Source organism: Hyperoodon ampullatus (genome assembly GCF_949752795.1).
Source record: "Hyperoodon ampullatus genome assembly, chromosome: 3".
NCBI classification, from domain to species: Eukaryota; Metazoa; Chordata; class Mammalia; order Artiodactyla; family Ziphiidae; genus Hyperoodon; species Hyperoodon ampullatus.
Window position 1 is genome coordinate 500,527 of NC_136916.1, and position 15,214 is coordinate 515,740.

Genomic DNA, 15,214 nt, shown 5'->3' on the forward strand with positions numbered 1-15,214 from the left:
TACTGTAATAGCAATGCAGACATTTTATGCATACTTGGAGTAACATAAAATAAGTTAATATTTTTGATTAAAGTGAGGTCTTATAATTTATACGTCTTTTATAGAAGCAACTAAATGATGTATTTAGGATGATTAAAAATAGGAAGAGGTTTGAAAAGGAGTCATTTTCACTCCTGCTCCAGCTCCTAGGGTGAGGGTTTATGAAAAAACACTGATGCGAAGAATAGCCATCGATCTGAAAAGTGACAAACTCTTAAAACTGCTGAACCAGGGGCACTTTGACTGTCTTCACTTCTGCAATGTGGGACGACTTCTGGATAATGCAGCTGGTGGTCCCCTGCAGCTTGTCTTTTCCCTGTGCGAGATTTGTTAAGGCCATGGCTGCATTGATCTCCTTCCAGTACGTGTCGTCCTTGCTCGGTCCCTTTCTATTAGCTGCACTAGATTTAAGCAGAACAGAAAGAAAATGATCAAACTCACTGCAGCGTACGTAGAGAAGACCACCACTGAAAAGCACAAATGGCAAATAAAAACATACCGCTCACCTGTCACCCTTACTGGATCTATTTTCCAGAGTGTCTGTAAAGGAAAGCAAAAATTTGATTACTTTTCTTTTTTGCTATCTTTTTGAATCTCAGGCCTTTCATCATTAATTACAAGGAATGAAAGTTCGTCAGGAAACATGTTGAAAATTGATTACACTTTTTTTTTTCACAACGAAGGTGTGAAAAAAAATCTCTTTGCAAAGAAGCAGGAATAAGATGAGAATAGGTAATAAAGAATAAAAAGTGGCTCTCATAAACATACAAACATCTGAGGTTAATTTGTTCTGAGACACTGATTGGGCATTTTGGTGAGAAGGGCGATGGCACAGGGAAAGTGCTGACTGTTCCGGGGCAGCTTCTTCTGGTCTCAGCCCACTGCTCGCCGGCCGTGTGCCTTTGGGCAGATCGTGATGCTGCATGAGGTCTGGGGTACAGCCTCCCGAACTATAAAATAAAGGGGTTCCTAGATGATCTTCAGGGTGCCTGTGGCTCGGCAGTCTATGATTTCATGGAAATCAAACCTTCATCTCAGAAAAAGGACTGGCAGATAGTCCCCTCTGGCGAGTCAGCCGATGAATAACAGACCCAGTGCTGACAGCAACGCAGGATTCCTGGCGGATTGGAATGAGCAGGCACTGGTCTGTGAGCTCCGCACGGACCCCTCATCCTGCAGGACATGAAAGTCAGGCTTGCTGCTTCACTCAGAGCACGAATGTCTATCAAAACCACACCTTATAAAGGAAGACGAAATGGGTTCTTGATGTGGATTAACCCTCTCTGGGGGAGCTCCTCTGGCCAAAAGAACAAGGTATCAGGAACACAAAAACAGACCTGCTGGAGGGAAAGAGGGGCGGCGGCATGGCACGGGAGGTCAGAGCACAGAGCGGGGCTGGAGCTCCCAGTAGCCTGAGAGATACCAGAAACACAGCGGCTAAACCTCCACCACCAGCACCACCACCAACAGCAACAAACACCATTGAGAACCTACAGAACGAAGCCCTGCACCCCATACAAGAAGCACGAGGAACAGGGAGTTTGCTCACAGCGTCTTTGAGCTCCACGGCCTGTGGAAAGCTGGCTTTTCCTGCCCTCAGTTCTCTCCCTTTGTTCTCCTCCCCTAACTCCCCGGCAGTGCTCAGAGCTAGTTTGTCGTGGTGCAGCCTGATCTCCAGCCCTGGGCCCCCAGAGGGTCGTGGAACTCGGAGAGACTTGTGGGGGGGTTGGTCAGGGACATGATCATAATACAGTCCAACCAGGGCGACATTTCCCAGGGACGCGACCGTGTCGACAAGGCAGCTAAACCTTGATGCCCTCGATGGATGAAAAGAATCATGGAAAGCTGTTAACACACCCCGCGTCAGGCCAGGCAGTGTAGACCGGGAGATGGGAACGGTCACTGTGAGCTCTTTGCACAGCCCTTCACTCAGGGCCACCCTACCTACCCCGCCGAAGAAGACGAGCAAACACAACAAAAGTGCGTAGTGAATAAATGGCAAGGTTGTTACGAAAAGTAAGTGAGATGAAGTGTGTCTGGCCCCAAATGGAACAATAAACGTTAGTCCCTTTGGTCTCCTTTCGTTTCAGGGATCTTTGGAAAAATAACTGGATTCCTGAGTCATTGGTCACCCTCTGGAGCCCTGCTAGCCTCTGGATCTTTTGGCCCCTACGAGGTAGGCCTGGATGGTTAGCTACACCTCTGCTGCTTGATAATTTTGGAATTATAATATTGCTTATGTAAACAGAAGAAAAAGAATGACAACTTTGAATCCACAGAACCCTCATAATCCTAGTTTACAGATCACGTCCTACATGTGGGCACAATTCCAAGCACTTTGTGTCTTAGCTTATTCAGCATTAGTGTCTCTGCTGTCTGTCAAGTCTTTCTCCGTTTGGTGCTATTAACTGCAAATCTTTGCTCAAAAATGACAGATACAAGGCACTACCAGAACAGAGAATAAGTCAGTGCCTTTGTTTAGGACAAGAAAAGCTAATAATATTGGACATTTTACAGAGAGAAAAAAAAAAATGAGTTAGGCCTTTGCTCAATTTTGCCCACAAATTGCAACAATTCTGTTGCCAAAGTGAAGCAATAGGTTATGGAGATATTTATCCAATGGAAAGACTTGGCAAAAGCAGAATAAGTTCCATGAAGGTTAAATAACATTAGGGAAATAACAAAACATAATTTAGAAAAGACCATGTAACTGATGCTCTGGCTTACGAACGAAGCTGTCTCGCATGTACACAGGGGACCAGCATCCGATTCCCCACCTGGATGGTCAACAGAGCGCAGACAACAGGAAGGAAGCCTGTGGCTGCCGACTCTGTAGGTGGAAGGAAGACACGTAGGTCCCTGGGAACGTCCACAAGAGCTTGTTTAAGGTGAAGTGTGAACTAGGATGTTCTGCATCCCTGCGGCCGGCCAGACGCTGTGAGCACCAGCCCCCCGTGGCTGCCTGCCAGAATCCTGCTACCAAGAAACAAGTTTACTACGGCCAACCGTGAAGTTATAAAACTCTGCTTACTCTTGGGGTGTATGTGTTTTACAGTTTGGTGCCTATGAAAGTACCTTTGAAGTGTAAACACAGAGACCCCACTCCCCGTTTGGGTATTCTTAATTAGTTTCACGAATTTCAACAATGTCCTCGCAGCAAAGATGAATCCTGTAATTTATTTCTAAGGCAGAGAGGGCACTTAGTTCAATGTCATTTGGTATGGATTCAGCTTCCTTTCCCAGCAACAGAAGAAAAGGCTTCATAAAAAGGAATGAAGAGAAGACACACTTTGCTTCTCTGTCAGTAGTAAATGTTAAAACAGCATGTAACGAAGTTCGACGTCAAAGATTTCAAACCAACAAGCAAAAGCTGACTACTGGGGGGTCAAAAGCTGCTTTGGGGGCATCTCCATGCTGAGGGTGGTTTTGGTGCACAACATAAATTGGTGCTGGAAGGGCGTGCTTCTGCTGCTGCTGCTGGCAAGCTGCCCGCGTCGCTGGGGTCCTGTGCATCCACCTCCTGCAGAGCAGCGGTTCCCAGAAGCACCAGCAGAAGGAAGACAGCAGACAGGGGCCCTTTTACTCTGAAACATTTTTACTTTTGTAAGAAAGCAAAGGACTATAAGCATCTGGCAATCCGGGGAGACTGTTTTCTCTTCCTGATGCTGAGATGAAATCTGGGGAGACGCCCCAGCGGCTTTAGAGAATGGAGGTCGTTTGAGGGGGACTCAGACAATTTACAATCCACTCATTCTATTAAATGTGCTAAATGTGAAATGTTCTTTTTCATGTGTTCTTTTCCTTGGACGTATAAACTCACCGGCACTTATCTGGTTCAAGGATTTTGTATCTCTTCGGCCAGTTGTCAGTATCTAAGCAGCGGTGGGTTTCTGGGCCACCACTCGACGCCACTTCAGCAGACAGGAGGTCTCTCACCAGCCCCCTCCAGAAGTGGCGCCCAGTAGCTCAAGAGAGGACGTGACAGGAGCAGGAAGGGGTCTGAGCAGACGCCCACCCGCCGTTACTGCCCAGGCACAGACCCGGGTCCGAGGCCAGCTCAGCTGCGTCTCTCACTCTGCAAGTAGCTTGGCTCTGCCGGTCCCACGTCTGAGCTAAAATGCCTTTTTAGATCCCAAGGTTCCAAAAATCAGCTACGCTGTCAATTATCATAAAAGCAACTGGTTGGCAGGAACAACTTACTGAACCAGCCAAAAGAGCGTGTTTTAAGACCAAAAAAGAAAAGGAATGAAAAAAAGAGATGCGTCGTTAGGAAAATCTTGGATGCTGTAAAACCCAAACCATGTTGAAACTTAAAATGGGGCTATCCTCAGTTTGGACATGTGTTTCCTTATAAAGTTAAGTAGAGAAACAATTATAAAGAAAATTCAGTTCTACTGCAACTCGAGATGTGCAAGCACAAAGCCCTGTGGGCAAAGTGTCCATTCAAGTTTGAGAAATGCAGTTTAGAAATATTCATTCTGATATATATTCCTGAGGTAATAATTCTAGTCATAAAAAGAGACAAAAATATGGCCAAATCTTTTGCACTGAGATTTTTTTTCAAATTTAATCAGTAAGTCCTGTTTTAAAATGTTCCACAAAATACTACTCACACCACTGAAAGGTAAATAAAATTAAGAAAACAAGTATTTTTAATTAAATAATCTAAAAATCATATATTATATGTTTCCCTAAATTAAAATGGAAAGAGAGTTCCAGACGCTTGACAAATGTGCCTTCTCACACTTGGTCGGTTTTGGAGCCGATGCTGGAGAGAGCAGATGTGGACAGCCAGGCTTTAGTGTTTCTGGTCTCAGGGGTCCCGAGAGACCCTGGCGCACAAGACCAGTTTCTGGAGCTATTTACATACTTGGAACAACTGAGATAAAGCATGAGACTCTGGTGAGTCGGGTAGATATAAAGCCTCACTGAATATTCTGAAATACCGATCGCTCCAGATTTGCAGGAACTCACACCAGACAGCATCGACCCCGTCTCTCTCTACTTCCCCACACTCTGGATCTGGGCTGGGCTCACACACCCCTACACACTGGTTCCACCGCAGCTGGACATTTCTTTACTTTTAAAAATAGCATTTGTTGTTGTTCTCTAATAAGAAAGGCATGCAGGTTCGCTGCAGAAAATCCAGGAAAAAGTGTAAAAGAGAAAATAGAGGGCTGACGGATAACTCAAATTAATATTTGGATGTATCGACTCCCAAAGCAAGTTTATATACATTTTTTAAAAAGGAGTCATTTTGTACGTGTTTTATTTTAAGATTTTTTTTTGATGTGGACCATTTTTAAAGTCTTTATTGAATTTGTTACAATATTGCTTCTGTTTTATGTTTTCGTTTTTTGGCCGTGAGGCCTGTAGGATCTTAGCTTCGCCACCAGGGATTGAACCCGCATCCCCTGCATTGCAAGGCGAAGTCTTAACCACTGGACCGCCAGGGAAGTCCCTGTATGCATTTTAGAACTTGCTTTTTCACTGAACTTCTACTTCTTCCTTACCCTTTTGTTAACAAATAAGATAATAATCTATCATTTGGCTTCCCCTGATGTGGCAATGTTTTTTTTGTTTTGTTTTTTTGTTTCTTGTTTTTTCGCCTGTGAAAAAGAAACAGCTTGAAAGAATTCAAAATCCAGCTTCGCCCGGTTTAAACTTGAATTTTGAGAGTCTCGAATGTTACAAGAAGGGGTTATCTTTAAAACAACAATTACTAACATTTCATCATTTAAGCAATCTCAGTTGATAAAGCCACCTTCAAAGACCATGGCAAGGTCTAATGCATTATTTACATAGAAAGCCTATTAAAAACCTATTAAACACCTTTTCTATACATTTTGCTAGTATTTTAGACCATAGAGATACAAAAAATGACTTTTTTTTCCTCCTTATTATTGAATCTGTAACATCAAAAAATCAGTCCAAATCACAGAATAGGAAATCTAAAGCTCCGTTGAGCTCATCCTCAGACTTTAAATTAGAGAGACATTTTAATAGATTTGATATCCCTAAAATCACTCTTGCATCGCCAGGACTGAATTACTGCTAAGTAACTGCTAGACAGCTGTTGCTGCATCACTTTAGGGGAAATGTCTGTGGTTATCCTCTCTTTGGGGGTAGTTAGAGCTTTTGAATAAGTAAAGATAAATCATCCCAAGTGATTTTGCTCAAAAAGGAAGGAAAAAAAACCTACCCAACAACCTGTAACACTTATCTGTTGATGATTAAACTGCTTTTTCCAGTGCCATGGACTGAAGGTGAATTACACTTTAAAGCTTCAGCATGACAGGAAGAGATTGCACCAAAACTTGGTGAATATCAAGGCTATCGCTCATGGAAGGATTAGTGAAGCCTTTCGGAATAGTGAAAATTATAAAATGAAACCCGCCTCATCTTCATGGATGGAGCTGGTATTTCTTTTCCCTTTGCAATATACTAGTTAAATTATTTATCCTGAGGCCTTAAAGAATGAGTGGCTTCCAAAATTATTTCAGAGTTTAAAGAAAATCTTTTCCAAAAATTAAGCCAGTGTTTCCTCCAGCCATGACTTCCACCATCTGGAGAAAGATTCTTTTCCTTCCTGCCACCTCTCACGTGGGCTGGCCTCTCACTATAGCTAATAGTGCCCAGATGTCCTGGATCCGCAGGGTCCCCACCGTCAGCTGCCTTTCTGTCAATGCATCCTCCTCTCTACCTCCTCCCAGGAAATAAAAAAATTAGAAAGCACACCCCTCTATTCTGGACCAATAGTGAAGACTGAGGTAGCTGACACCTCAAAGCTTTCAGGATAGGTTATAGTTCCAGTAACAACAGCAGAACATCTTTATTGTTCCGGGAGCACCCATGACCATGGCTAAACCTCTAAGTGTCGATGGGCTCCCTATCAGTCAGGGAGCTCCAGAGCCTTCCTACAGCTCTTCTGATTATGCAGAGGAAAAAAACTTGAGGCTGGTGGCTCCTTATTAATTCCCAGCTGAACCTTTGTTCTGGTAAAACGCACAGTTATTCTGACCTCATCAGTCTGGACTGGAGGACTAAAGGCACAGGAAGTGGGACCTATAATTTGAATGTAACTTTTCAAATAAGCAGAGTACCACCCAATTAGAATGTCTCAACTCCACTTTTCATGTTTTCCACTAAAGATATTAAAGGTCCTCAATGCTAAGTTACTCTGTGCTCCGACTTTCTCACCTAGAAAGCAGGGCTAATCACACTAGACTCAGGTTATGAGGATTTCATGTTTTCTAAAACACTTAGAAGAAAGCTTAAGCATGTATACCAAGAACTATATAAATCCTTGTAAAAATTTCTAAAAATCGGGCTTCCCTGGTGGCGCAGTGGTTGGGAGTCCGCCTGCCGGTGCAGGGGACACGGGTTCATGCCCCGGTCCGGGAAGATCCCACATGTCGTGGAGCGGCTGGGCCCGTGAGCCATGGCCGCTGAGCCTGCGCGTCCGGAGCCTGTGCTGTGCAACGGGAGAGGCCCCAACAGTGAGAGGCCCGTGTACCGCAAAAAAAAAAAAAAAAAAAAAAAAATTAACCTCTCCTCTCACTGTATTTTTACATCTAGAATATGGGGCTGAATGTATAGTGATCAGAAAACATCGTATTGTTCAGAGGTTTAATATGAAAACCATTATGTAAGGATGAAATATTTTAACTCTGGCCAAAGCCCATGAGCTCAGATTAATGCATTAATTGTGCAGAATCTATCATCTTCAAAGACAAAATGGCTTTTCTGATGCTACTTTGTGCCAGAGTACTATAACATGCCAAGACAAAGAATACTGGAGCCACATTAAAGAATATCCACTAACTTTAAGTGTCTAATGGATTTTGTTACTTCATTTTCTCAAGGGGAATATTGGAGATGTTACCCCAAATGTTTCATCCATGAAAGCTAGGTTTCTAGCCAAAGTCTCAGAAAATGACTTCCTAACTATACACAAGTAACTTCTGTGTGTGCCCGTGTGCTGCAAGGGGCATTATTGTTTATAGAAGTGCTCCCTTCCACATGCAAGTTGGGCTACTAGTTCTGAAAACAGGGTGGTCTTACTCTGATTCTTAGCTGAACTTTAATTTTGTCCCAGTGTCCCAACACTGACATTCATCCTCTAAGTTGTGCAATAGCACAAGGGCTACATAATAGCTGCCACACCACAGTTCTAGGAGGCTGATGTTTAATAAACATGTAGCTGAATAGTGTTAGGTTACAACGTACTAATACGACTTTCTTCAGCAAAAAAAGGCCTTGTAAATGGAAAAATGTGCATTTGCTCTAATCTAGAAACTGGCTGGAAAGTCTGGCTCCATCCATGTATTTTCAAGCTCTTCAGTATCTCTGAAAAATCATCAAAAAGTACTTTTGCTTTGATATATGAACTGAAGTGTATCTTTGAGTTGGCTCACATTATGGCCATGCTTTTCAAATTCCTTAAATTACCAGAAATGACACTTCAGACTAGGAGATCTTGCTGTTAAACCTGTCTGAATGCATTAACACCAGAAATGACACAACAAGAGAGGTGACGTTCGCCAACCCCTTGGATCTTTCAGAAGAGGTGCAAGTGACAGTTCTCTACTCACAGTTCGTCTGCTGTACTTATTAATAGAAAAGAAGCATATTTTAGACATAAGATGAACAGTATTACCAGTCCTTCTCCTACATTTCAGATACATTTTGATGCTCCTAATACACTTAAAATGTTAAAATTATACTTGGCATGTCAGTGTTCTATGTTCACACATTTCTACATTTAAAGGTTCTGTGATTTTCTGCTTTTAATTTCAGAAACAGTCATTTAACGTCTAAACTAGGGTGGGGAAGGACTTTCAAATGAAAATTGGGAAGACCTTTGTTCATGGTGTTGAAGGTGGGAGAAGCTGAAAAGCAGGGAGAGGCATAAAGATGAGGAAGAAGGCCTTGCAGGCCTGGGCTGTGGCTATGGGTCCGAGTGTCCCTAGTCTAGAAGTCTTCTGATGACCCGATCTGACCAAGAGAAGACCAGATAATCACTAGGAATCTACACCCCAAACCATTCATTAAATTCCAGTGGTATATAGATCCTATTTCCCTGCTATCACCTAAATGTAGGATACAAGAAATTTCTAGAAGAGAGTAGGGGATAAGTTGCTTTCACCTAACAAGTTGATCTATTTGGGGAGAAAACAAAAACATTTCATAGATCAAACCCACCTTTTTGTACAATAATTTCTCTAAGGCACAGGATGTATCTTAGGGACCATAAGAAAATAGCTGGCGGTTTCACTAGGAACAGGGCGTCGGTGAGTCATTTATGTGCGCTGCGTCTCAGGTTCACCTATAAAACAGGGATAACAGTAACCCCTCCTTCCTGGGCTTGCGGTGAGGATTAAATGAGGTGCCCAGTGTAAAGCTCGTGGAACAGAGCCTGGTGCACAGGAAGGGCTTCGGTGTCACCGAAGTGAAGTGAAGTGAAGCTGTCAGTTGACCTTTACCAGCTGAGGGGGCCACCCCAGGTCCCTTGGGGGTGCCGAGGGTCCTATGGCTCAGTAGGATCCGTCGGGGCTGCGTTTAATGAACCAAGTTCCTGATTCTACCTTCGTATCAGTAGCAGATATAACATTTGTATTAGGAAAATGCCATTCAGAAATGGGTGACTCTAGGTTCAAAATGCTTTTGTCTATTTTTGCTTAAACATGAATATAATACCACTTTAAAAATGCCTTTTCTTTGGGGGGGGATGGTGTAATAAAAGTTTACTTGCATTATTTTCCCCAGGTATTACAGTGTTTGCTATGCTGTGATGTATATAGTTCAGGGAGAGTCATTACAAATACAAACTGGAGGATAAAGGGACCCAAGATTTTCATTGTAATATATTACACAATACTTCAGGATAATCAAATCACCCTCCTTCTCTTCTAACTGGAACAGCTATGGTAATAACAGACTGTTATAAGATCTGTGTTTTCTGTTTTGAAAATAAACACATAGGCCCAGCTCTATATTGCTGTGATGGTGGGGACTTTTATTTTTGGGAGTCTTATATTTTTTTAAATTTTCCTTTGGGAAACAGTAATCCAGATGGGGGTCATCAAAAAGTAATTATTCAACCTAATGTGGATTTTTTTTTCTTTCTAGGGTAGGATAAAAAGCTTTTATAAACTCAAGTAAACTTAGTTTCTGCTGCCCTTAGAAGAATATTTTGTTCAGGCCTGCCTCAAAAAGAACAGAGCGTGGTGTTGTTATACATTGTGATGAGGTTTACAAACAGTTTTTGGTTATTTTTAATCTGTTATTTTTAAAGCAGCCCTGAGAGGTACCTGGAGCTAGATGATCTCTAAAGAGGAACAGGGATAGGGGAACAGAACCACCATGCAGACAACGTGGTCACCCCCAGGACCAAAATCACTACAGTAGAGCTCAGTGGTCAGGATGCTGAACTGAGCAGTGACAGGGTCCTGTCTAGGCCTGCTGGTGGCTTTGCTTTTGAACAAGAGCAGAAATGGCAGAGCATCTGGGACCAAAGGGCTGAACAGGATCAAAGTGCTAATGGTCATCACCTCGAAGCCACCCAGAGGTCCAGGGACAGGCTGAGAACTAGGAACAACCCTCGGCCGTGTCTGCTGGAGGGTGAGCTGAGCCCCTTCTTCCTGCAGAGCACGTGGGTCCCTCCTGTGCTGGGACCACCACCCGCCACCGACGACCCAAATTAGACACATAGGCTCCACGCTACAGCCTTAAGCAATGCAGTCTTCAGGAGGGGTGTTTCTATCACAAGATAGTAAAAATACAGTACTTAAACATGAAGCAAAGAAACTGTAAAGAAAGAGAGAGCAAACACTCTTAGGGTCTTAGATAAAAAGAAAAAATACCAGAGCTTGATGACTATCAGAAAGAAGAATGAGTATAGCATACAGAAAAGTTCTCGTAAAGCCATTTCATGGAAATTTAAATGCAGAAGAATGGCATGTTTGCATGACTTAAATATATTTAAATGCCAAGCAGCTGCCATACATAACGCCCTGTAAATGTCATAGCCTGTTTTAAAAGTAAATAAGATCCCTCAAAAATAAAAGAGAAAACATATTTGTTTTAATCATTAAAAATGACTGATTTAGAGAAATGGACAATGAATCCAATATTATTTTTGGACTAAAAGCAATCCTCCGTAATTCCTGATATTTTCTACCCTTTCACATACTTTCTGATGACTTCAGAGAGAAATATATTTTAGCCATCAGTTGTGTAAACTAATTTTAAACTAAACAAAAGAGAGACAGGGAAAAGCAGAAAGCTGTGCAAAACCAGAGAAGAGGATCAAAAATTACATTTGTAGGACCAACCAGATCCACTTAGTCACACTTTTGGGTTTGGTGATGGGATATATACTATATATACTCAAAAGTGATTTAAATATTAAATTCTCTCTAGACAACCAGAAGTAGGTGATGAATGAGCACTGTGAAGATCACAGTCACTGCCTTGAATCAAAGGACTACACAAAACAGCCTGGCTTTCACACTCGAGGGTAAACAAACTACATACTTTCATCATGAAAGCACAAAAACTTGCCCCTTCTTTGGGTAATGACAGCCAGGAAAATCCTAATTCCTTGCAAGATTCCCAGGCTCTCGCAGGCATATGGTCTCTCCCCTCCCTCGTGGTGACTCCCCACACTCAGAAGGGGAACGCAAAAAGGGCAGAACAGCTACTCACAGAAACTAAAGAGCTGGGAAGGCTCCTGAAACTACAGATGTGCCACAGCGTTGCTCACTGTATCCTCTGTTGTTTTAGGGGTCTGTCCTGTTAGACGCACCCAGTTACAGCCAGCAGGAGTGAGCCACTCATTACGCATACGGTTTGCACATGGGTCCAAAGCCAGGGGAGCTAAAAGCATCTATTGAACAAGGGAGGAGAAACCATCCTTCCCGGGCCACCACAATGGGAGCTGAACACAGGACGTTACAGACACACCGGAAGAAGTGAGCCATTGTTCCATTCAGGCCTCGGGAGGCATTTAATCACACAGCCCTCAGCACAAGATGGGAATAGGAGTTAGTCGGTCATGCTTTTTAGAAAATATATTTCTCTTATTTTCCAAACTCTAAGTAACTGGATATATTATCCAACTGATTTTCAGCCTACTTTAGGAGACAGATACTGAATGATATCACTTATATGTGGAATCTAAAAAATAAACAAATGTGTACAGCAAGACAGAAGCAGACTCACAGACAGACAGAACAAACTAGTGGTTACCGGGGGAGAGGGAGGGGCAGGGGAAACTGCTGTGTATAAAATAGATAAGCAACAAGGGTCTATCGTATGGCTCAGGGAATGTGGCCATTATCTTGTAATAATTTTTAACGGAGTGCAATCTGTACAAGTACTCAGTATGCTGTGCACCTGAAACTAACATAAATACTGTAAATCAACTATACTTCAATTTTAAAAATTGAATGATCTTCTTAGAAAAAAATACATGAGATTTAAAAAAATTAAAAAATAAAAGTTATTTTATTAGATAGCTTATTGGATAATAGATAATAGATTCTTACTTGGACAAAAGGATGCACAAAAATCCTTTCTTTCAAAGTGAAAGGCAAAGGAATCTGTATTTGTGCTGATTTATAGGACCCCCTGGAGAAGCATAAAGAAATGAAGGATGTGTAATGATGAAAATGCACCAAATTAATTATTCACGAGTAATTGTCATCATCATAAAAATAATTAGCAGGGCTAGGAAAAGCAGAAAGTGGGCCCAGAAATGAAAAAAAGATGATTATTTTTATACTGGAGAAAAAAAAAGGAGATAATGGGAGTTGTGTGGGGCAAGTGTTGAAAGCATCTGTCAAAAGGCTGCTTGAGAAATGGGAGTCCCAGTTTATGATTAATTGAAAAATTATTCAAATGGAAATTCCATGCTAATGTTAGCAGTCTTTAAGACAGAGAAAGAGAATAACCCAATTAGTTACTCAAATTCCTACAGCTGCTTTTAATGGGATTAGTGCCTTTTTTTGGTTTATCTTGAATTGAGAAATTGAGTGCACCTGTTCACTGCTAATCAGTGTGAACTGTGAGGGGTGGAATCTACTTAATCACACTCTCCCCTGCAACAGTAACGTGCAACGGGAAGAGAGTAGATCTGGAACCAGAGAGCTCGGGGGGTCTGAATCCCAGCACCGCTGCTTACTAGCATGTGGTTTGGGGAAAGTCGGTTAATATCTCTACGTCTCTTTTTTTTCTCATCTGTAAAATAGACACAAAATACGGAACAATGAAGACTGTTGCAGAAATTAGTAATAATCACTGCAAAACACCAGGCAGCCAGGAATTCTCAATAAAGAGCGGCTATAATTATTCCACAATTGCAAACTCTTTTTGTAGTGGCAGCAAACTAGGATGCAATGTTGAAGATTTACCCTGAAATGGAACAGATAATGAATAACACAACAATTCAAAATAGTTCTTTTATTTGAGTTGTCTCCCCTGGGTCACGGGCAGGCATGTTATGTCTCTGACACTCTAGCGTGGAAAATTCCCCAAAGGGCAAGACTGCATATTATGGAGACTTCAGTTTTGCAACGGATTTTGGAGAAGGTCACTTAAGTTGCTTAGTAGCCATAATATGCAAAACATTAGAATGGAGTCGTCGATGAGAGTGAGAACGCGCATACCAAGGCAAATTCCAGGATTATGTCAGCAACTGGTCTTTTGCTGCTCATTTTTGGGGTTGGCGCACGTAGCTGTTATTGGACTGGCAGCTTGCATGTGTTATCCACGCAATCATATAGGTATGCTAGCGTGTTTACTCTTAATTGCTCAGAGAAAGTTTTAAATTGTGAAGATCTTTACTCAAGATAGAATATGGCATTTGGATCTGGGGAAACAGCTTTGGAAAATGCCCAGTTTTTAAAAGACAGGTCTCTAATCTTTGTTATTAAAAAAGTTCTATGAAGAGCTCACTGACTGATACAATTCCACAAGGAAAAAAATAACTACTTAAAACGTACATCACCTAAAAGACCTTAATTGTATCACTGCTTTATCCTAAGCAGCTGTACTTGGTATCCTTAAATCGGAGTAAGAATATATGGGTCATTTCAGTACTCCCAACATCTTACAAAGAGACGAACATTTATTAAAAAGTTCTTCCCACTACACAGCAGAATGGGAGACATACTCAACTTCCCTTGGAATTTTTGTGCCATCTTTGGATGCCTGGTGCTCTCATAGAGAATGGATAACAACGCTACAGTGAAGCTGAACTTATCCAAGTGAAAACCAAAATTTTTTGAGTATCAAATGGAAAATTACACTTTGTACACAGCATTTTACCCTTCCCCCCCGCTTTTGGGGGCATAATTAAGGTCCAGGTCAACTTATCACAATTCACAGTGGTGACAACAATATCTATCAAGCATTTTGCAAGTCATAAATGTGCAATTAATCTCATTTCCTTTTTGTGCACACTTATATCATTTTCCCCATTTTACAACTGAGACTCAGAAAAGCTGACTGACAGGTCCGAGGCTAAACTTAGTAAACAATAGGGCTGATACTAGAATCCCAATCTTTTAATTTTAAGTGCAATAGAATGGGCTCTTCTCCATGGTGTCTTCATTTACCGCTTTACAAGTTCATTGGTTGGTCCAGCAAACATTTACTGAACGCACTCTAAATGTCAGGCACTGTGATAGGCCCTAGAAATACAGTAAGTCCCCTACACACGAAAAAGTTCTGTTTCGAGAGCACGTTTGTTAAGTCCCACGAAGTTAGCCTCGGTGCCCAACTAACACAGTCGGCTCTACAGCACTGTGCTGTAATAGGTTTATAATACTTCTCACACAACACATAAAAATCAAACAAACAAATAAAACATTTTAATCTTACTGTACAGTCCCTTGAAAAGGACAGTAGTCCAGTACAACAGCTGGCATCCAGGGGCTAGCATTGAGTGAACAGGACAGAAGACTTACTGACTGGAGGAGGGAGAGCAGGTGGGAGATGGTGGAGCTGAAGCAGATCGTCAGCAACAGGAGACGCCAGCTACATCACCGCCGCCACATCTTAGCAGTACCAGCTACATCACCGCCGCCACGTCTTAGCAGTACCAGCTACATCACCGCCGCCACGTCTTAGCAGTACCAGCTACATCACCGCCGCCACGTCTTAGCAGTAC

At 42.1% G+C, this 15,214-nt stretch overlaps 1 protein-coding gene across 1 annotated transcript in view; it reads right to left on the reverse strand.

The window, feature by feature from the left end:
- Positions 1-253: 253 nt before the first annotated feature.
- The window catches only part of MKX (mohawk homeobox), a gene marked incomplete at both ends in the record, with an annotated part of 58,049 nt that continues 43,088 nt past the window's right edge, over positions 254-15,214 (reverse strand). Inside the window, 2 exons of the mRNA XM_079700577.1 lie at positions 254-440; positions 546-579. Coding sequence (XP_079556703.1) covers positions 254-440; positions 546-579 — 221 coding nt within the window. The remainder of the gene's footprint in view (positions 441-545; positions 580-15,214) is intronic.